Source organism: Staurois parvus, unplaced genomic scaffold (assembly GCF_062004578.1).
Source record: "Staurois parvus isolate SC_StPar_1 unplaced genomic scaffold, SC_StPar_1.0 ptg000454l, whole genome shotgun sequence".
Classification (NCBI taxonomy): domain Eukaryota; kingdom Metazoa; phylum Chordata; class Amphibia; order Anura; family Ranidae; genus Staurois; species Staurois parvus.
Window position 1 is genome coordinate 7,470,664 of NW_028318250.1, and position 23,292 is coordinate 7,493,955.

The window sequence follows — 23,292 nt, forward strand, 5'->3', positions numbered from 1 at the left end:
GAATGATAAGGTGCCTGAACTTCATCATCTTTTGATACCTTAGAAACTTTTAGGTCCAGTTCACACTACATGTGTTTTCAGTTGCTTTTTTCTGTATCTAAAATGCACAGAAAGTAGGTTATATGGTTGTCAATGTCATAGTTCACATCAGTGCTTGCAGTTTCTGTTCTGGTTGCAGAAAAAAAAAGTAGAACATGCTGCATTTTTCTCTGCATAGAACTGCAATGGAACATGGCAAATGCACCAAAAATGCACTGGCACACACAAGTCCCTATTTCGCATGTGGAAACCCATCCGGAATGCATCTGGACTGCATTTTTTTAGTGTGAACTATCCTTTAGGGCATGTCAGCTTCACTTTAAAGTCCAACTCGAGCTTCTTCTCCTTTTTGTGTTCTTTTTCCCGATATCCACCTCCAGTATTGTGTTGTACAGTAGGGGGAGCTAGCACTAACAACCAATATGTATTGTCAGTGAATTTGCTGACAGGGGGAGAAAGCAGAGCGAGCAGAGATATGATATCACCTGCTGCATGTGCTACCTCATTGTGCAATCAGCTGACTGCAAAATGCTAATGCCGGCCATACACGGGTCGAAATTCGACCGATTTTTCATCCGAAAATCGAACCTAAGAATAATCGGCCAATTTGCGCTCTGTTAGTGGGCCAATGGCACCGGCCGATTTTCATGGTTCCTCCCCTTTTCGGTGATCGGGCATGTTGGTAATTTCGTGAAAAATGACCGATTTTCGAATCACTGATTGTCAAATCGTACGATCATTTTTCCAAAAAGAATATGCGCATGAGCCTTGACCTGGAAGGAACAGAAGTTTCACCTGTTATATGGGGTGAACTTTATGACTTGGTCGGCCGATTTTCAAAATCATTGATGGCACCATTGGATTACCGAGCGAACAACGTTTTCGATTTTCGTAGAGAAAAATCGCTCGGAATTCGACTCATGTGTGGCTTGCATAAGACCTGACTGTGCTGGCTGAAAGTGGTGCCTGCATCGCAAGACTGCCTGATCATAGTACAAATCATTTGTCATATCAATTGGTATCCATGTTTTTCAACTGCATATTTAGCTGCTTGCCAAGAGTTCATCTTTAGCATTTTTCTTTTTTTAGTCTCGTGCGTTGAAAGCCATTCCTCAGCAAACTGGCACATCTGCTGTACCTGTACCTCCACCTCCCAAGCCAAAAACACCACCACTTGATGTAACGAAGCCAGCAGAAGAAATTTTAAATGCAATCCTACCACCACGGTAAGCTTCATTTTATTTCTTCTTGTACAGCCATCATATTATTATACAGCAATAATATAATGCAACAGTCAGGCAGCATTCATATAAGGGTTCTTTATAAAAACAAAAAACTAAATGCTGCACGAATGACACATTACCAGCACCTCAAATAAATATGTTTCAAGTGTTTACTGTAACCGACATTCTGGATTCTCGCGGTGTCCCTTTTCTTAACCTCCCTAGTTGTCTGATTTATGTCAGTATTTCTGTGTTCAAATCGGTACATTGTTTTTAATGGAAATATGTTGTTTTTTTATTGTAGGCCTGTAATTCTTAGGAATAACTCACTGAAATCTGTTCGAACAAGAGTCTAGTAAACATCCTTGGTATGATAAAATTTGAAATCATAAATTATAATATAGTAAATAATCATAAAAAATAATAATATAATAAATTTAATTCAATAATGTAATCAAACCAAAAACACTGAAATTTGAAATAGAGCACCAAGTTCGCACATCGCTGAGCAAAGTCGCAGAATTGTTTTCAGTGTCTGATGACAAATTTCCTCACAAATCATTATCACTCAATTCTGCAAGTGGTTCTAATTTACTATCTCTGTTCTCTAGCTGGCCTAAAACCGCTTTTGACCTAAAGGGACGCTTTTTGGATGCCATGGACATTTCTCAGTTTCCAGGCAGAAAGAACAGTAAAAATGCAGGCAGGGCACAGGACAAAGCACTAGGGACAAAATGTATGTGAAATGGCTTGATACAGTAATGTAATACTATCAGATTTTAGTGTATTGAGTGAATGCCCCCCCCCCCCCCCCCCATCCCCAAAGCAGGTCATATTTTCAGGATTTCCTTCAACCTCAAAAGTTGATTTAAATCAATGCTTGGTATATATGGCTGATATTTTAGCTAAGGGAACCAAAACCTGGTATGTTGGAGTTACTTAAGGACTGAGATTTATGCTGCTATTTAGTAGATGGTATTAGTATCTCCGTGATCAGTTGTACTTGTTGTGATGGTTGTGCGGACTGGGCACACGACAGGCTATATGTGTCTAGCAGCCATGTTGTTCAGAATTCAGCCATTACATTGTATTTGTCATTTTCTTTTCTGTTTTTAAAACCAGAGGTCTGGCAGCTCTGATAAACCCCCCACCTCCTCTATTCCAGAACCTAGATATAGTTTCAGAGGTGCCCTGAGTCAACAAGGGTCTGGGTCTTCAAAGGACCACTTATGCCAGAGATCTGGCAGGCCCAATCAACTCCTACACATTATCACTTTTCAGAGGAGATTGGAAGTGACCAATCGTAAAACTATGAAAAAATCCTTCAATTCTGTCACCCATGGTTTGTAGGGTAAGTAAAGCACTAGGAACACATAGCGTGCCATAAAATGTTTACCCAGAAAGCAGTCAGGCATGGAGCGACCTCTCCAAGACCTCTGCCCAATTCTTAACTTAGCAAAATCCACACACAATTCATAAAATCAAACAGGATCAAGACACATTAGTATTAAAGCGGAGTTCCAGCTGAAAAAAAAAAAAAAACTCCAGTCAAATAAAAAAAAAGTCAGCAGCTACAAAAACTGTAGCTGCTGACTTTTAAAATACAGCCACTTACCTGTCCCTTGGTCCAGCGGTGTCCTCACCACCGCTGGTTTCACCGGCTGTCTTCTCTACCTGGCACCAGCATCTTTAGTGTGGGCACATGGCTGTGACAGCTTGCGGCTTCACAGCCAGGTGCCTACTGCACATGTGCGAGAAGCGCTGCACTTTGTGATTGGCCCCATAGTCTTCTGGGACCTGTCACTTGTCCCAAAGGTGACAATCCTTAATGGGGAGCGGGGAACAAAGTATTAAAGTGGAACTTCCCCTTTTGGGTGGATCTCTGCTTTAAGTATACATTTGAATAGGGAATATCATACCAAATAAATCAAGGTCATACATGGCTAAGCTAGCACATACAGAGGGTGAGATAGTAGTCTCCTATCTCCTGGGTGACAAGTCCATCCAATGGACACAAAATATAATGCTGAACAATAATAACATGGTGACAACCCCATGGCCACTTCTCTGACAATCTGACACCCCCCCCCCCCAGAAAAAGAGAGACTGCTCCAAAAGTTGACTTGAGAGAGCCACTATACAGTTTTTGTTTGATCAGTTGGACTCTGCTAAATCCAAAGGATTTGCAAATATTCTTAATTTTCAACTACTTTTTATTTCTCTGTTGCTGTAATGTTTCTTTGTTTCCTTGTAACACTCTTTTTTTCTCTAAATATTCTATTTGCACCATTCTTTCCTTTTTTAATATCAAACCATATTTGGAAAAGTGTTTGAAATTGTTCCTTAAGCTTTTAATGCAAACTAAAAGAATCCCTGTCTCTTGAAGTGCTACTGTAGTATAAATCTCTGAATATACCTGTCTCTGGTGACAATGCGTGTTGCAGACATTTATTCTAAAATCATAGTTGTTATTGCTAAGATTGTGAGCTTCCTCCTTGGTAAAAAGACGGTGATGGCATTTAAAGGGTTGATTGCATAATTTACTTGAGCTCCACCCAAAAGGGGAAGTTTCACTTTAAGGCTTTGTCCCCTGCGCCCCGTTAAGGATTGGCACCTTTTGGTGAGTGGGGGGGGGGATAGGAGGGGGCCCTGAATTTGACAAGTACCCACTGCCACTTCTGCTGCGATCGCCTAGGCGATTGGAAGTGGAAGTTGTCCTCCCTTCCCATAAACTTCTGGGACACCTGACAGGTCCCAGAAGACTACAGGACCATTCAGAAAGTGCAACGCTACTCACGCATGCACAGTGGGCACCCGGCTGTGAAGAGGCAAGCTGTTACAGCCACACTGGAGATGCCGACGTTGGGGAGCAAGGAAGGCTGGTGAACCCGGCTCTGGTGAGGACACCACTGAATCGAGGGACAGGTGAGTGTCTGTTCTTTAAAAGTCAGCAGCTACAGCGTTTGTAGCTGATGACTTTTTTTTTATTTGACTGGAGTTCCGCTTTAACCCAGTAACAATCGCTTTCATGCTGCTGGCACCTAGATTGTGGTCACACACTTGTGTTCCTGACACTCACCTTACTACAGACCCACTTTCTCTCCCATAATAACCCACCCATCTCCCCTCAGTGACATTCTATATCCACGTTTTCCACAACACATGTTCAGGCGATTCCAAATGTAGAATTGGCTTTTCCGAGATCGCTCAACTCCCACACCTAAATCCTAGTTCCTCTGCCCGAAGCCCCCTCTGTATTGTCATATCCCTTCAAGGGATCTGAGCAACCTCCTGAACTGGTGTTCTTCAAGCAAGCCATGCTTCCTCTCTCTCCTAACCTGCCTTTCACGATTTGTGCTATCTCCACTCCACCTTCCCCCCCCCCCCCCCCCCCGCCCTTCTGTAGAGGTGAATTCCCACTAATTCAATAACATATATGCCTAATCTTACGATTTATACCTGTTGTACTTTCACGTCGATCCTTGTTCTACACTGTTTTAACTTTGGTTATGTTTAATGTATGTAATACTTATACTTTCCCAATAAAACTCTTTGTGGGAAAGAAAAACAAAGATTGTGGTTCCACATGCTGGAAAATCTTTGTGCAGGGTGCAGCTGAGAGTGGCATTGTTACATACAGTGGGGATCGAAAGTTTGGGCACCCCAGCTAAAAATTTGTATTAATGTGCATAAAGAAGCCAAGGACAGATGGAAAAATCTCCAAAAGGCATCAAATTACAGATTAGACATTCTTATAATATGTCAACATAAGTTAGATTTTATTTCCATCATTTACACTTTCAAAATAACAGAAAACAAAAAAATGGCGTCTGCAAAAGTTTGGGCACCCTGCAGAGTTAATATCTTGTACTGCCCCCTTTGGCAAGTATCACAGCTTGTAAACGCTTTATGTAGCCAGCCAAGAGTCTTTCAATTCTTGTTTGAGGTATCTTTGGCCATTCTTCCTTACAAAAGTCTTCCAGTTCTTTGAGATTTCTGGGCTGTCTGTCACGCACTGCTCTTTTAAGGTCTATCCATAGATTTTCAATTATGTTGAGGTCAGGAGATTGTGAAGGCCATGGCAAAACGTTTACGCCTCTTGATGTAATCCGAGGTGTGTTTAGAATCATTATCCATTTGTAGAAGCCATCCTCTCTTTAACTTCAGCTTTTTCACAGATGGCATCAAGTTATCATCCAAAATTTGCTGAAATTTTATTGAATCCATTTTTCCTTCTACTCGTGAGATGTTCCCTGTGCCACTGGCTGCAACACAACCCCAAAGCATGATTGATCCAACCCCATGCTTAACAGTTGGACAGAGGTTCTTTTCATTAAATTCTGTGCCCCTTCTTCCCCAATCGTACCTTTGCTCATTCCGGCCAAAAAGTTCAATTTTAACCTCATCGGTCCACAGAACTTGTTTCCAAAATGCATCAGGCTTGTCTATATGTTCATTTGCAAAGTTCAAACGATAATTTTTGTGGTGAGGACGTAGAAGAGGTTTTCTTCTGATGACTCTTCCATGAAGACCATATTTGTACAAGTATCTCTTTATAGTGGAATAGTGTACCACAACTCCAGTGTCTGCCAGATCTTTCTGGAGGGATCGTGCAGTCAAACGTGGGTTTTGAATTGTTTTTCTCACAATCCTGCGAGCTGTTCTGTCTGATATTTTTCTTGGTCTTCCAGATCTTGCTTTAACTTCCACTGTTCCTGATGACTGCCATTTCTTAATTACATTCCGAACAGAGGATATTGACATCTGAAAACGCTTTGCTATCTTCTTATAGCCTTCTCCAGCTTTGTGAGCGTCAACTATTTTCAGTTTCAGTTTTCTAGACAACTGCTTAGAAGAACCCATGGAGCTGATTGTTGGGGCAAGGTCAGATGAGTCTCGGCATTTAAAACCTTTGAGATTGACATAACCTGGTCTTCCCAAATGATGATTGAGAACAATCCATGACACTGGCAGGTCTCAGCTTGGCAAAGGGGGCAGTGCATGCTATAAATTCTGCAGGGTGCCCAAACTTCTGCAGGCGCCATTTTTTTGTTTTCTGTTATTTTAAAAGTGTAAATGATGGAAATAAAATCTAACTTTTGTTGACATATTATAAGAATGTCTAATCTGTAATTTGATGCCTTTTGGAGATTTTTCCATCTTTCCTTGGCTTCTTTATGCACATTAATACAAATTTTTAGCTGGGGTGCCCAAACTTTCGATCCCCACTGTAAGTGACAGCGCAGTGTTGGTGAGAAGGGGTCAGGCACCGCATTCATCATACTTGTCTCAATATTTACTTGTTAATTAAATGTTACTACCAATGCATATAGAACCTGACTCTGATTTCCAATCATAGGGTAGCAGTACTTTAAAAAAAAAATACATTTGTTTGTTTGACTTACAGGGAATGGATGGAGAACAACCAACTGTGGATTCAGCAGGTGTCCAGCACCCCCAGCACCCGGATGGATGTCGTCCACTTACAGGAAGAGCTGGATATTAAATTACAACAGAGGCAGGCTAGGGAGACAGGAATCTGCCCTGTGCGCAGAGAGCTCTATTCACAATGCTTTGGTTCGTTGCTTCTCCACAGTCTTTTTACGTATCTGTTATGCAACCTTTTAATTTAGATAGGGGAGTAGGCATTTCAGTAGTTAAGAACACTCTGTGGGATTTAATTATTAAAAAAACTAATTTGCATACCTATCAGGGGCAGACTGACAACTTATGGGGCCCCCGGGCAATAGGGGATTATAGGGCCCCGTGTCCTCGCCCACATTCAAACCACACCCAAAAAAGCCTATGAAAGGTACCAGGGGCATCTCATGGGGTCTCCTACTGACCCCGGGCCCTCAGGCAGTGCCCGAGTACCCGAATGGTCAGTCCGCCCCTGATGACTATTCATCTGATGAAAGTGGCTTTTACATTCATTCTATGTGAATGGGAGAAAAATTTAATTATGTCAGGTCAAAATGTTTCTCCGTCATGAAAAAAAGTGTTTTGATAATACAATATTTTGGTCACTAGATGGTGGTGAAGATCATAGGAAATAAATATTTCCATCACCCCCATCTAGTGGCTATAATGTAGTATTTTTCCAAACTGCTAGTTTTTAATGATGGCAAAACATTTGACCTGTAGAATAAATAACATAAGAATGATTATGCCCCATTTGCACAGAGTGAATGTGCATGCCAGTTTCATCACATTTTTTAATAAATTGATAACTAAATAAATGCAGTGTGTGTTATCTGAGGACTATCAATTTACCAGGTGTCTTGATATTCAGAAGGCAAATTCAAATGTCATATCTCATTGTTTTGCATTGGGATAAGATCTTTAAAAAAATACATTACACCAGGTAATTAGACATTTTAGGCTAATTATAAAGTATTTAAAGTGTTACTAAACCCACAGCAGTAAAATCAGTCTTTATATGCAGTAAAGCACGCTTGTTATACTCACTGTGGAACCAAAGGGGTTAATCTTCTGCACTGCGTAAAAACGCTGTTTGATCCTGTCTTCTCTGATCCTCCCCGTCTTCCAGTTTCCCCCTCTTATCCTGATAAGACATATTGTGTGAAGTCACTCTGCACATGCTCAGTTTGGTGTCTATTGCTAGAGAGGTTTTTTGTTTTGGTTTTTTTGGAGAGTGCATGTGGTCAGCACAGGGCCAATCAGCGCTGTCCAGACAGAGGTAAAGGGTTCTGCATCCTCCAAGAGCAGAATGAAAATTCCTCCTACAAGCTTTAACATGTGCTTTGCTGGATACTGACAGAAGTCACAAGACTTCTCTAACTGCTGATGAGAAAAGGTATTTAGCAGTATATATTTACTAATATAATTGCACTTCCATGTCCTGTGTGTTGTGGGAGACCAGATATAGTGAATGCAGGGTCCTGGGTTTAGTAACATTTTAATGTCTGCTGTTCGTGGATCTATAGAAACAGATGTAATGCAGTGCCTTTTGAAGACCACTATCAGAAACATTTTGCATTTTGATAACTGTATGTGGGTAATACATGTAACAATAGTATTACGTAAATGGATTCATTTTTCTATCCAAAGTCATTTATCTATAGTGTTCTGCACATTTAAAAATAAAAGTTAAAGTGTCATGGGTCCGGATAACCCATAACCCTGCCAGAGGTGCTTGAACTGTTAAAGCAAAATCCTTTTTATTTTTTTTTGTATAAATAAAGGCAAAACTTCTTTTTTATTTTTTTAGTTTTTTTTTTTTAGTTTTGAACAGAGTGGAAATGGATTAGAACCCATGTCAGTTTTATTGCTACCTCTGCCTTAGTTAGGAAGAGTCACCCTCTCTATGTGTCCTGTTTACCATTATAATTGATAGTAAAAGTAAAAGGTAATCCTCAATTTTGGGTTGTCCCCAGAACAGTAGTAGAGAGGAAATCTTCCAATGGTGACACTAGTTCTGGTGACCAGGGGGTCCCAAGGGATTCATTTAATTTACAGAGCTTTCTTCTCACGTCCTGTTTTAGGTATGTTAGTTAATAGTTGTTTTTAGTATTTTAAAATGTTATATGTTTGTTTACTATACCACCAGATGAGCTTATTAGACAAGTGACAATTAACTGTGCAGAGCGTGGCGTCCTGCTGCTGAGGGTGCGCGATGAAATTCACATGACCATCTCAGCATACCAGACTCTATATGAAAGCAGCGTGGCTTTTGGCATGAGGAAGGCTTTACAGGCTGAACAAGGCAAATCAGACATGGAGAAAAGAGTAGGTTCCTTCCAAATCCTATTTACTTCTCTTTTTACTCTTCAGTGTTGCGTATAAAATAAAACAATGCAGTTTCTATGTCAGATTTACTTTGAGGACAGCATGTTTTAAACACAAACAAAATTAAAGAGGATCTTCACCCTGGGAACAAAAAAATTAAAAGTCAACAGCTACAAATACTGCTGCTGATTTTTAGCAAACAGACATTTACCTGTCCAAAGGTCCAGTGCTGTCCCCACCTGACTGGTTTTCAGGTCCCTGGCACTTCACAGCCAGCTTCCCACTACACATGCACGAGCAACATTGCCCTTTGTGAATGGTCTTATAGCCTTCTGGGACCTGTGATGTGTCCCAGAAGGCTGCGGGCAAAGGGGGAGTGCTGAACTACTTGGATTCCCAATCTGAGCGGAAGTGGGTACCTCCCAAAGCCAGTTATCCCCCCCCCCCCCCCCAACAAAAAAAACAGTTTCCGAAGGTAATGGAGTAATGGAGGAGGTGGAAAATCAGAACTTCCCCTTTTGGGTGAAGTTCTGCTTTAAAATGTAAACCTGCAATGAACTTCTCTTATACCTTGTCCATTAACCAATTCAATACCGGGCAATTTTACACCTTCCTGCCCAGGCTAGTTTTCAGGTTTCAGCGCTCTCACACTTTGAATGACAATTGCACGGTCATACAACATTGTACCCAAACTAAAATTTTATCATTTTCTTCACACAACTAGAGCTTTTTTTTGGTGGTATTTAATCACCACTGGGGTTTTTATTTTTTGCTAAATTAACAAAAAAAGACCAAAAATTTTGAAAAAAAAAAGTTTTTCTTTGTTTCTGTTATAAAAGTTTGCAAATAAATAATTGTTCTTCATAAATTTAGGCCGAGATGTATTCTGCTACATGTTTTTGGTGAAAATAACCCAAATTAGGATGTATTTTTTAGTTTGTAGGAAAGTTCTAGAGTTCACAAACTATGGTATAGATCTGAATATTGATCAATCCTGAAGTACTGACAGCCAATCTAATTTCTTGAGGTCCAAGAATGTCAGAACAGTACAAATATCCCCCAAATGACCCCTTTTTGCAAAGTAGACAGTCCCGTAGTTCATAAGAGGCATGGCGAGTTTTTTGAAGTTGTATTTTTTTTGTCATAATTTTTCGGAAAATTAAAAAATTAAACAAATTACTTTCACTATTTTTTTTTACATATTGTCACCAGTGCACTACAGCATCATCATATAACTGGCATGGCGGTGATCAGGGACACTGAGTGGTGACAGTATGAAAAAAAAAATATATATTATTTATTAATATATATTAATAATATATATATTATTTTTTATTAATTTTTTTTTTTTAAGAGGTTTTTTTTCATATTTCCCTATGACCAAAGTAGTACAATGTTACCATAGTGTCATTGTACTATTTTGGGGAAGTGATCAGTATTTTTTTTTTTTTTTACACAATTTGCTTATAGCAAAGAATTACTTTGCTATAAGCAAGCATTTACCTGAATGACATGGATTCATTCAGGGTTTTTTTTTTTTTTTGGGGGGGGGGGGGGTTTGTGCTTAGCTGTGATTTGGCCACAGCTAATCACATGACATGTGCATGTGATTAGCTGTGACCATTCACAGCTAATCACATGACATGTGCATGTGATTAGCTGTGACCATTCACAGCTAGACACTAGTATACAATGGATGGCATGAATGAAGCCATCCATTGTATACAACTGTCATGTGACCTGCTGTGATTGGTCACAGCAGGTCACATGGTACCGGCAACGGGGCCGATACTCAGATCTGTCATCGGCTGTGTCCGAGGTACACGGCCGGTGACAGATCGCACCACTGCGCCGCTCTGCAGGAGCGCAATCTGCGCATGTGCAGGAGGACGCCATATGGCGTCCACCCGGAACACTGATGACATTTGCCGCCCGCCATTCGGCCATAGGGCAGTCGGCAAATGGTTAAATACAGTTGTGCTCAAAAGTTTGCACACCCTAGCAGAAATTTTGTCATTGATATTGAAAAAATGACTGATCTTGCCAAAAAATGCTCTTTTATTGAAAGATGATGATCATTTGAAGCCATTTATTATCAAATAGTTGTTTGGCTCCTTTTTAAATCATAATGATAACAGAAATCACCCAAATGGCCATGATCAAAAGTTTACATACCCTGGAATGTTTGGCCTTCGTACAGACACACAAGGCGACAGACACGGGTTAAAATGCCAATTAGAGGTCAATGTCCCACATATGTGGCTTTTTAAATTGCATTTAGTGTCAGTGTATAAATAGTCATAATAAATATTCCATTACCTTGTTACGCAGGACTTTTGACAGTTCATTTCTGATCCACATGGCTCAGTATCTAGCCTAGTCAGTGCTTCCACGTAAGAGCTAACAAACTCATTGACTATTTATACACTGACACTAATTGCATATATATCTGAGATAATAAGATTGTTTGCTCATCTGCCGATGGGTCACCTTAAGGTTTCTAATCAGATGTGGAATTTCAAATCTCTGTCATAATGATATTCTGTGAAACGACCTCTGTTTAACTGATCTAATTGTCATTTTGCAATCTCTTAATAAAAAAATATTGAAATATAAATATATGCAATTGAATCTGGCAAAAATCTTGCAAGCTGATCATTTCCTGTACTATCAGCCTCTGCTAACTGTTATCAGTCAGCATTGTTCAGCATTCTCTCTGTGTAATACAAAACTCCTCCATTGTGTGTTATGGGGTGGTGAAGAGTTCTTGTCCCAGGTAGAGTCCCAAAAATTTAGATTTGTCCTGGACAGTCAGCTCTGTCCTGTCACACTGATACGGCTGCTTGCTGCTGGCGATGCTGTACACCGATATCCTCTGAGCCTGTCCAGTGTCTGATCACCTCTCCCTTTCTGGGACTGCCAATCAAAAATGTCAGGGAGTCATGTGATGCCTGCTGATGCCCGCCTCTCGTTCCTGATTGGGCGACTGTGAGGGGGTGTGGCCAGCTGAGGGGTGACCTCTTCAGCCTGCCTTTAGCCTCTACAGTTGTAGGGAGCATGTGTGAGGCAGAGAGGAAGCTGCGGCAGGGCGGGCTCCTACACACCTGTTTGTTGGGCAGAGAGGACTCAGGAGGCCTGCAGACAGGAAGACACAACAGAGAGGTTTATGGCCTGAGACAGGAGCAAGCTTTTTTTTGTGGGGGGGAGCAGCGGGTGGAGGTTTTGGGGGGGTAATGTTTCTCCTCCCACCCAAAAACAAACACAAAAGACTCACTTCTCCATCACAGCCAAACGAGACAACCCTCACCTGCTTCTCCCCCTCCCCCTCAAAATATTAGCTCCTCTCAGGTAATAATTACCCCCCCCCCCCCCCCCCCGCAGTCTCTGACCCTCTCCTGTACTACCCCAGGGGTGGACTGACCATTTGGAAACTCGGGCACTGCCTGAGGGCCCGGGTCGGTAAGGGACCCCATGAGATGCCCCTGGTACCTTTCATAGGCTTTTTTGGGTGTGGTTTGAGTGTGGGCAAGGATACAGGGGCCCCATGATCCCCTGTTGCCCGGGGGCCCCATGTGTTGTCAGTCCGCCCCTGACTACCCCTGCAGTCTCTGATCAATTCCTGTACTACAGCCAAAGTCTCTGACTCTCTCCTGTACTACTCCTGCAGTCTCTGACCCTCCTTTATACTACCCCTGTACTCTGGCCCTCTCCTGTACTACACCTGCAGTCCGACTCTCTCCTGTAGTGCGCCTGCAGTCTCAGACCATAGTCCTGTACTAACTGCAGTAACCTCTAGAAACCAATCAGTGAGCGGTAATGATGCACTGTAACCTCTAGCAACCAATCAGTGAGTGTGAACCAGTTCTTCATGTTTCCATTAAGTTTTTTTAAGATAAGTTTATGATTGTGTATTTATTTTTGAGATGTTGGGGTGGAGAGCAAAATTGCATGGGGAGAGCCCAAGAGAATCTCAGACTCTATTTAACCACACCCCCTTTGAGCCACGCCCAATATTTAGTGTAAGTTAAACCACACACATTTTTTGTTACGGCGCGCAAAGCACTCCACTTTTTTGTGTTAGGCCACACCCAAGAATGGATGCCCCACCCCTATTTAACATACTGCTCCGCCTACACTGTCTTTCTGGACATACAGGAAAAAAAGTGTTCCTAAAAATTTTTCTTAAATGTTGGCAACTGTGGGGAAGGTGTTCTGTAACCTTCAACTAGGGGTTACTCCATAGATACAGTACAGCCAGTCAGCATTGTCTGGAAAGAAAATAAGAAAATTAATGCAGAAACCACCTCTAAGAACTGATAAGTTACAGTATATTATAGTTTTGTTCTTGGGTTTCTGTGACGGAGGTGTAGGTGGGACAGAACACAAGCGGAGAGCAGTGGAAACACAAGGCTTTTATTGAGGGATTTGGGGGGCACTTGATCGGTATAGCAAGGGTTAAGTCCGGCACACACAGCAGAAGGGCAGTTCAGGCAGGCAATGGGTAAGTCCGGGCACACAGCAGAGGGTAGTTCAAGCAGGCAATGGGTAAGTCCGGGCACACAGCAGGGGGCAGTTGAGGCAGGCATTGGGTAAGTCTGGGCACACAGCAGGGGGCAATTGAGGCAGGCATTGGGTAAGTCTGGGCACACAGCAGGGGGCAGTTCAGGCAGGCAATGGGTAATCCGGGCACACAGCAGAGGGCAGGCTGGCGGGCAATGGGTAAGTCCGGGCACACAGCAGGGGGCAGTTCAGGCAGGCAATGGGTAATCCGGGCACAAAGCAGAGGGCAGGCTGGCCAGCAATGGGTAGGTCCAGGCACACAGCAGAGGGCAGGCTGGCCAGCAATGGGTATGTCCAGGCACACAGCAGAGGGCAGGCTGGCAGGCAGGGTAATCAGGGTACACAGCAGAAGGCAGCTCTGGCAGGCAGGAGGTCCGGGCACTCAGCAGAGGGCAGTTCACAGGGTAGCAATCAAGGGACTCGCCAGCCAGCAGTGGCCTCAGCAGAGGAAGTCTAGGCAGATAGGCACCAACTCCTCACGGGTCTTCAGACGGTTGTGTGTCTTCAAGACTACACAGGCAATATAGGACCACAAGTCCCAGCAGTGCACAAAGCAAAGCACAGTTCAATGCATTCTAAGAGTCCTTCTCCCCATATAGGGACAGTATATGGCCCTTTCAATTGACCAAGCTCCCGGTGCCAACACGTCTGGCTTTTCACAGCCACAAGACACCATGCTGTCTGTGCTCCCTACTGGGATAACTCTCACCTCCCACCCCCTGCGGGGTACAGGAACTTCAAATTATAAACAAAGCAGACAAGCTGACTGTTGGCCACATGTGTTAACAAAACAACACAAAAATAAAATAATATTTCTGCTGTCCGCCACAGTTTCAATACATTTTAAGTGGATAATGTTGGTAGTGGAGAGAGTGATATCCTGTCTTTGTCTACAGAGGTTTTGTAAACCTAACTATTAACCAAAAAGTCCAAGAAGCTAAAGTGGTTTTTCTTAAACTAGATCATTTAACGCTTTCTTTTTACCATTCAAGCAAAGTGGGTTTCTGTAGTGTGTGGAATCTTGATGTCTACTGGCAGTTTTAGGTATCTTTAAACAACTAAGTATTATTTAGAGATTTTATTTTTTTCATATGTCATTGGTACCTAGATCCCACAGATAACACATTTTCACTCTGTTGCTTTCCCAAGAACCAAAAAACTCTTCCATAGTCAGTAAAAAGGGTGTTGTTAAAAGAGCTTAGCTCTTAAGCTGAACATACATGTAAATCCATAGATTCCCCCATCCATACTAAGGCTGTACACGAGCCTACTTTTGACCACAGGGAAACGCAAAAATGCGGTACTGCGGTTGCCGCATTCTACCGCGTTTTCCTTCGTTTGGCGGTCAAAAAGTTCCTATCCTGAACGCCATTCTTTCCCATTCTGGAGTGAGAGGTTTAACCTCGCCTAAACACGGCAGCTCTTAAACTCTGCTAAAAGCCTATGCGTACATGGACACATAGGCTTTTATGGAGTTGAGTTTAGGAACTTTGGCAAAACAAATGCCAAAAGCTCCTAAACTCGACTTTAGCAGCTGCTTGTGTACATGAAGCCTAAACAGTGTGGACAGACAAATCTTTTGCTACCAGCTATTGTGTTCTGCCATCACTCGCAGCTGTCAGAATACCCAAACAGTGCCTGCTGACTTTTTTTTCCCCGGCCTGCTCCTTTGATTCAAAGAGTATTGAGCTGGATGGTGTCATAAGGACCACCCATGGCTTAAAGTGGTTCTAAAGGCTGAAGAATTTTTAAAAGACCTTCTGTGTTCAGCTTCCCCCCTCAGCCCTCCTAATAAGTACCTGAGTCCTCTCTATCCCATGATGTGTATGGAAGCCTCGGCTGTCCCTTGTCTCTCTCTCTCTCCTCATTGGCTAAGACACAGCATTGGGACCATTGACTCCCACTGCTGTCAATCACAGCCTGTGAGCCAATGAGGAGAAAGCGGGAATGGGACCAAGTTGTGGCTCTATGTACGCATAGAGAAGGGCTTGGAAGCGAGCACGCACCAGTGCCCCCATAGCAAGAAGCTTGCTATTGGGGGCACTGGTCAAGGGAGGAGGAGCCAGGAGCCCCAGCGGGGGACCCGAGAAGAAGAGCATCAGGGCTGCTCTGTGCAAAACCTTTACACAGAGCAAGTAAGAATAACATGTTTGTTATTTTTTTTGTAATAAACCTTTAGACCCCGGTCACACTAGATGCGAATTAGCATGCAATTTCATGCCATGGGACTTGCATGCCAAATCGCAACCTATTGTCCGCAATTAGAGCGGTCATATCGGTGCAGTTTCAACATGGTCGGAGCCGCACCGATTTCTAAAGTAGTGCATGTACTACTTTTGGTGCGATTTGCATAGACCTCTGTTGTCTTACAGATCAGATGTCTTACAAATTGTACATGAAATCAGCATGTCATCCAACTTTGAAATCATACGACTTCACTGTAAGTTGCACGATTTCAAAGTAGAGTTTGATGTGACCAGGGTGTTAACATCACTTTAATTTTCATCCAATTCTCAGGAACCAGCTGAAATTTGAACTAAGTATGGCCAGCTTTAGCCATGCACCTTGACAATCCTGATCTTGCTTGCTGAGCCTGAAACATACACATAATGAAGCTGGTTCACTAAAATTAAGAATTTTACTCACAAAATGGTGTGAATATTCAATTATCCAATTATGTGAAAGCATATTCTTTTTTACTTTGAATACACAATCATGTGCAGATGAAATAATTAAGCGGGAATATCTTGTTTACATGGTTGGATAACCGAAGTGAATATCCACGCAATTTATTCTCCACTCCTTTAGTAAACCAGCCCTACTGTTTCCAGGGTTCAGATACACATAGGTCCATGGCAGTCAGTGTAGATATGCGGAGGTGATTGCTCCCTGTGTGGCTGCAGCTGTCTGCAGGCACCTGTGATTCCAGTAGCAGGAATCCGCTGGATTCTGTCTGCAGCTGGAGTTGAAATGTCATGTGAATCAGGCCTAACATCCACACTGTCAGCAGCCCTGGAGACGTTTTGGCTGCCTCTAGGCTAGGAGTAGGCAAATTTGGCACTGTCATGTAACTACAAGTTCCATTAGGCATGTGTGGCTGCATCGGTCTGCAGGTACCTGGGATTCCAGTAGCAGGAATCCGCTGGATTCTGTCTGCATCTGGAGATGAAATGCCGTGTGAATCAGGCCTAACATCCACAATGTCAGCAGCCCTGGAGACGTTTTGGCTGCCTCTAGGCCAGCAGTAGGCAAATATGGCACTGTCATGTAACTACAAGTTCCATTAGGCATGTGTGGCTGCATCGGTCTGCAGGTACCTGGGATTCCAGTAGCAGGAATCCGCTGGATTCTGTCTGCATCTGGAGATGAAATGCCGTGTGAATCAGGCCTAACATCCACAATGTCAGCAGCCCTGGAGACGTTTTGGCTGCCTCTAGGCCAGCAGTAGGCAAATATGGCACTGTCATGTAACTACAAGTTCCATTAGGCATGTGTGGCTGCAGCTGTCTGCAGGTACCTGTGATTCCAGTAGCAGGAATCCGCTGGATTCTGTCTGCAGCTGGAGTTGAAATGTCATGTGAATCAGGCCTAACATCCACACTGTCAGCAGCCCTGGAGACGTTTTGGCTGCCTCTAGGCTAGGAGTAGGCAAATTTGGCACTGTCATGTAACTACAAGTTCCATTAGGCATGTGTGGCTGCATCGGTCTGCAGGTACCTGGGATTCCAGTAGCAGGAATCCGCTGGATTCTGTCTGCATCTGGAGATGAAATGCCGTGTGAATCAGGCCTAACATCCACAATGTCAGCAGCCCTGGAGACGTTTTGGCTGCCTCTAGGCCAGCAGTAGGCAAATGTGGCACTGTCATGTAACTACAAGTTCCATTAGGCATGTGTGGCTGCATCGGTCTGCAGGTACCTGGGATTCCAGTAGCAGGAATCCGCTGGATTCTGTCTGCATCTGGAGATGAAATGCCGTGTGAATCAGGCCTAACATCCACAATGTCAGCAGCCCTGGAGACGTTTTGGCTGCCTCTAGGCCAGGAATAGGCAAATATGGCACTGTCATGTAACTACAAGTTCCATTAGGCATGTGTAGCTGCATCTGTCTGCAGGTACCTGTGATTCCAGTAGCAGGAATCCGCTGGATTCTGTCTGCATCTGGAGATGAAATGCCGTGTGAATCAGGCCTAACATCCACAATGTCAGCAGCCCTGGAGACATTTTTATTATTATACAGGATTTAATATGGCTCCAACAGTTTGCTCAGCGCTTTGCAATATATCGAGAGACGATACAGTTCAATACAAGAGGGTTAGGAGGGCCTGATCCTGGGAGCTTACAATCTAAGACGTTTTGGCTGCCTCTAGGCCAGGAGTAGGCAAATTTGGCACTGTCATGTAACTACAAGTTCCATTAGGCATTGCAAGTCTCTGACAGCACTTATAGGCATGACACACAGAGACATGATGGGATTTGTAGTTTCACGACTGGAGTTCTGCAGTTGCATACCCCTGCCTACCATCTTGAAAAATGTTACCTTCTCTAGGGTGAGCAGTAGCATCCTCTACGCAAAGCAGTATGCACAGGGGCATATCCCTGGAACTGCTTATTGCACCCTTTAAGGCATTTGACTGTGAGGGTGTCTGTTTTTTTTTTTTGGGGGGAGCAGCAGGTGAGGGTTGTCTCATTTAGCTGTGATGGAAGAGTGAATCTGTTTTTAAGGCATCATCACCCTTTAACAATTAGAAGAGACTTTTATGGTCACTGATTTGTCTTGTTTCAGGCTTTTGCTTCCATAACAGATGTTATTAATAATTCGGGGATGTTTTTCGGCTCTGGGTCATATTTTATCACATAGACCAGACAAGTTCAACTACATAAAAAAATCATGTGCTGTTTGGACGAGCCCCCATTCTGCTAGAATGTCCTAAAAGGAACAGGTCCTCTTTACACATATTAAAGGACATTTTCACCTCTAAACCTACTTTAGTGTACTTTGCTTGGAGATCAGAGCTTTCCCAGCAGGGGAATCTACAGAAGCTCCTGGTTGTGTAGTCAGATCTTATGAATTGCTATAATTTACCTCAGTGGGACATCAATTATCTCAGTGGGAGATTTTCAACTAATTTAGCAGTGCTATTTCAAACCAGTAGACACATTCATCTGAGCTTTTCCCAAAATTGTAGGCACAATAATACATGTGTTCTTTGACAAAACTTGAAGTAGCTGTAACACGGTACAAACCTAATACATGCAAAGATTAGAATACAAAAGCAAACTGTACATGCTCTGCCTAGCTTGAGAGAACGCACCATAAGATCCATATATGATCATAAAGCAGTGAATGTGACTTTCAGTAAACCTTCATTGATGTGGAATCAATCACCATCATTAAGAACACCTGCATCTAGAAGATTCCCCTACAGTGAATGTCAGATTTTCTGCTTTATAAATATGTCCAGAAGGGCTCACGCACATGGTCCTAATTAATTTACTGATTTCTATGCTGAGTCTTAATGGCAGTATGATCTTGCTTATAAAAAAAAGCACACTTAACAATCATGTAAACAGGTGAATAGATGCATAAAATCATAAACTACTGACCTTGTCCGTAGATTTTTCTATTTTGATATTATGCTGCATTTACACTTTTGCGTAGTGAAAACAAGTGTTCCCGGGTGCAATTTTGGTTGAGCGATTTGCATACGATTTCACTTGTCGCACATAGGGCAGCCTATTCACTTCATGGGCTGCCCTATACATGTTTGTCACTAGAGAAGAAGCTTCAGCTCCTTTTCGGGTGACAAGCTTCACGTGATTTTTAAAGATGCAGTTTGCTACCATCTGATTGTGTGATAATCACGGCAGAATCGCATCGCATTTGGGGTGCCATTAAAGGATATTTAAATAAAACATCAGTGAGCACTATGCCATTGTGTTTTGCCATGTGGGAGACAGTGAGCTGTTGGAGTGTTGCTTTGATCAATTAGAGGAGTTGCAGACTTGAGTGCATATTGACCTTTGTGGTAGGGGTCAGTATAATGAGGTGAGAGCATAATTATAGCTGTCTCATCATAGTGGAGGTTTTCCATTTGCACGTGTCATCAGTACTTGCTGGGAGTTTATGCACTTTGTCTTGCACAGGAATTGTGCTGCTCCAAAAAATTAAAGGAACTTTGAAAACACATCAGATCTCAATGGGGAAAAATATCATGCTGGATATCTATACTGATATGGACTGGGTAATGTGTTAGGAACGTAAGGATGCCCCATCGTTTGATGGAAAGAAAGTTATCAACCTACAGAGGAATAAAATTAAAGGTACCCCGAAAATCAAAGTGAAAAAATGATGCAGCAGGCTAGTCCATTTTGCTGAAATTTCATTGCAGCAACTCAAAATGGTACTCAGTAGTTTGTATGGCCTCCACATGCTTGTATGCATTCCTGACAACGTCGGGGCATGCTCCTAATGAGATGACAGATGGTGTGTTGGGGTATTTCCTCCCAGATCTAGAACAGTGCATCACTGAGCTCCTGAACAGTCTGAGGTGCAACCTGGTGGCGTCAAATAGACCAAAACATATCCCAGAGGTGTTCTATTGGATTTAGATCAGGCGAGCGTGGGGGCCATTTAATGGTAACAGTTCCTTCATCCTCCAGGATCTGCCTGCATACTTTTGCCACATGAGGTCGGGCATTGTCATGCACCAGGAGGAACCCAGGAATCACTGCACCAGCGAAGGTTCTGACAATGGGTCCAAGGATTTCATCCCGATACCTAATGGCAGTCAGGGTGCCATTGTCTAGCCTGTGAAGGTACAGTCAGGTCCATTAATATTGGGACATCGACACAATTCTATACACCACCACAATGGATTTGAAATGAAACGAACAAGATGTGCTTTAACTGCAGACTGTCTGCTTTAATTTGAGGGTATTTACATCGAAATCAGGTGATCGGTGTAGAAATTACAACAGTTTGCATAGGTGCCTCCCACTTGTTAAGGGACCAAAAGTAATGGGACAATTGGCTTCTCACCTGTTCCATGGCCAGGTGTGTGTTATTCCCTCATTATCCCAATTACAATGAGCAGATAAAAGGTCCAGAGTTCATTTCAAGTGTGCTATTTGCATTTGGAATCTGTTGCTATCAACTCTCAAGATGAGATCCAAAGAGCTGTCACTATCAGTGAAGCAAGCCATCATTAGGCTGAAAAAACAAAACAAACCCATCAGAGAGATAGCAAAAACATTAGGCGTGGCCAAAACAACTGTTTGGAACATTCTTAAAAAGAAGGAACACACTGGTGAGCTCAGCAACACCAAAAGACCCGGAAGACCACGGAAAACAACTGTGGTGGATGACCGAAGAATTCTTTCCCTGGTGAAGAGAACACCCTTCACAACAGTTGGCCAGATCAAGAACACTCTCCAGGAGGTAGGTGTACTGTATGTGTGTCCCTCCATGGATATGCCTCCCCAGACCATCACTGACCCACCACCAAAACGGTCATGCTGAATGATGTTACAGGCAGCATAACATTCTCTGCGGCTCCTCCAGACCCTTTCACATCTGTCACATGTGCTCATGGTGAACCTGCTCTCATCTGTGAAAAGCACAGGGTGCCAGTGGCGGAACTGCCAATTCTGGTGTTCACTGGCAAATTCCAATTTGAGCTCTATGGTGTCGGGCAGTGAGCACATGGCAACTAAAGAACATTGGGCCCTCAGGCCACCCTCATGAAGTCTGTTTCTGATTGATTGGTCAGGGATATTCACACCAGTGGCCTGCTGGAGGTCATTTTGTAGGGCTCTGGCAGTGCTCATCCTGTTCCTCCTTGCACAAAGGAGCAGATACCGGGCCTGCTGATGGGTTAAGGACCTTCTACAGCCCTGTCCAGCTCTCCTAGAGTAGCTGCCTGTCTCCTGGAATCTCCTCCATGCTCTTGAGACTGTGCTGGGAGACACAGCAAACCTTCTGGCAATGGCACGTATTGATGTGCCGTCCTGGAGGAGTTGGACTGCCTGTGCAACCTCTGTAGGGTCCAGGTATCCCCTCATGCTACCAGTAGTGACACTGACCCTAGCCAAATGCAAAACTAGTGAAAAACAGTAAGAAAAGATGAGTAGGGAAAAAAATGTCAGTGGGCTTTACCTGTAAAACCATTCCTGTTTTGGGGGTCGTCTCATTGTTGTCCATTTAGTGCACCTGTTGTTCCATTAACCCCAAAGCAGCTGAAACTGATTAACAACCCCCTCTGCTACTTAACTGACCAGATCAATATCCCAGGAGTTTAATTGACTTGGTGCTATACTCTGATTAAAAAGTGTTCCTTTAATTTTTTTGAGCAGTGTATATGGACTTGTTTGTTTCTAACACTACTGAATTATTTGAGTTGTTTTGTTGATGATATAAGGTACAGTTGTTACACATACAGATTGTAAATATTGTTTTTCACAGCACAGCCTTTTCTTTATGAATTGCCCTAACTACCAGTCAGTTCTGCTCACTAACTATGGATTTGAGTAAACAAGCGTTGCTGTCAAACAGTGTAATTCTGTCGCAACAGTGCTCAAACGCATGTGTTTCAAAAGCAACAGCAAAAGTCTGTGTTTGGCTTGCTGTCCATTCAGCAAGTGCAGGATAAGAGGATGTGCGTCTGCAGGAATGCAAAGCTGGTCAAACACAGCCTCAGAACTGTCATCCAAAACCATTGAGTTAAAAGGGAATCTGCTGACCTGTGTTTTAAATGATGGAAAATAACACCTTGTACACAGGCCCTGTTGATCACTCATAGAATAATCAAACTGCACATTAATCAAATAATAAAATCAAAGTGTATATGGCCATCATAAGAATGAGCTCTGTATGTGTGAGATTTAAAAAAAAAAAAAAAAAAAAGCAAAATCCCCAAACGTCCACTAGGTGGTGGCAGTATCCAGCCTCTCTTTATTACCAAATTTAGCTTTTAGTTTTTACAACTTCTTATACAAGTACAGAACCAAGGAAATGTGATATGTGATATGTGATAACAGTCTTGCTGTTTTTTTAGGTAGACGGTGTCAAGTTGGGATTTTCTGTATAGGTAGTTTGAGTCCATGTTTAACCTGGTAGTGTTAGGCTGGTCATACATTTTACAATTTTCTTTCCTTTGTCATTTTCCTTCCACTTCACAATTATGTGCCACTTGGTGTTGGTCTATCACATAAAATACATTTACGTTTTTGGTTGTAACATGACAAAATGTGGAAAATTTCAAGGGGTATGAATACTTTTTTCAAGGCACTGTATACACTATATTGCCAAGAGTATTGGGACACCCCTCTAAATCATTGGATTCAGGTGTTCCAATCACCTCAATAGCCACAGGTGTATAAAATCAAGCAAATAGGCATGCAGACTGCTTTTACTGCTTCTTTTTGTGAAAGAATGGGTCACTGTCAGGAGCTCCATGAATTCAAGTGTGGTACTGTGATAGGTTGCCACCTGTGCATCTGTGAAATTTCCTGGCTACTAAATATTCCACAGTCAACTTTTAGTGGTATTATTACAAAGTAGAAACAACTTGGAACAACAGCAACTGAGCCATGAAGTGGTAGGCCATGTAAAATGACAGAGCGGGGTCAGCGAATGCTGAAGTGCACAGTGTGCAGAAGTCGCCAACTGTCTGCAGAGTCAATATCTAAAGACCTCCAAACTACGTGTGGTGGCCTTCAGAT

The 23,292-nt window shown here is 42.8% G+C and overlaps 1 protein-coding gene across 4 annotated transcripts in view; it reads left to right on the plus strand.

Annotated features, from left to right (window-relative positions):
• The window catches only part of DNALI1 (dynein axonemal light intermediate chain 1), a 55,290-nt gene that overhangs the window by 11,204 nt on the left and 20,794 nt on the right, over positions 1–23,292 (plus strand). For all 4 annotated transcript variants that reach the window (XM_089688799.1, XM_089688797.1, XM_089688800.1 and 1 more), the window contains 3 exons: positions 1,129–1,265; positions 6,670–6,839; positions 8,833–9,011. In XM_089688799.1, the coding sequence (XP_089544925.1) occupies positions 1,129–1,265; positions 6,670–6,839; positions 8,833–9,011 (486 nt within the window). The remainder of the gene's footprint in view (positions 1–1,128; positions 1,266–6,669; positions 6,840–8,832; positions 9,012–23,292) is intronic.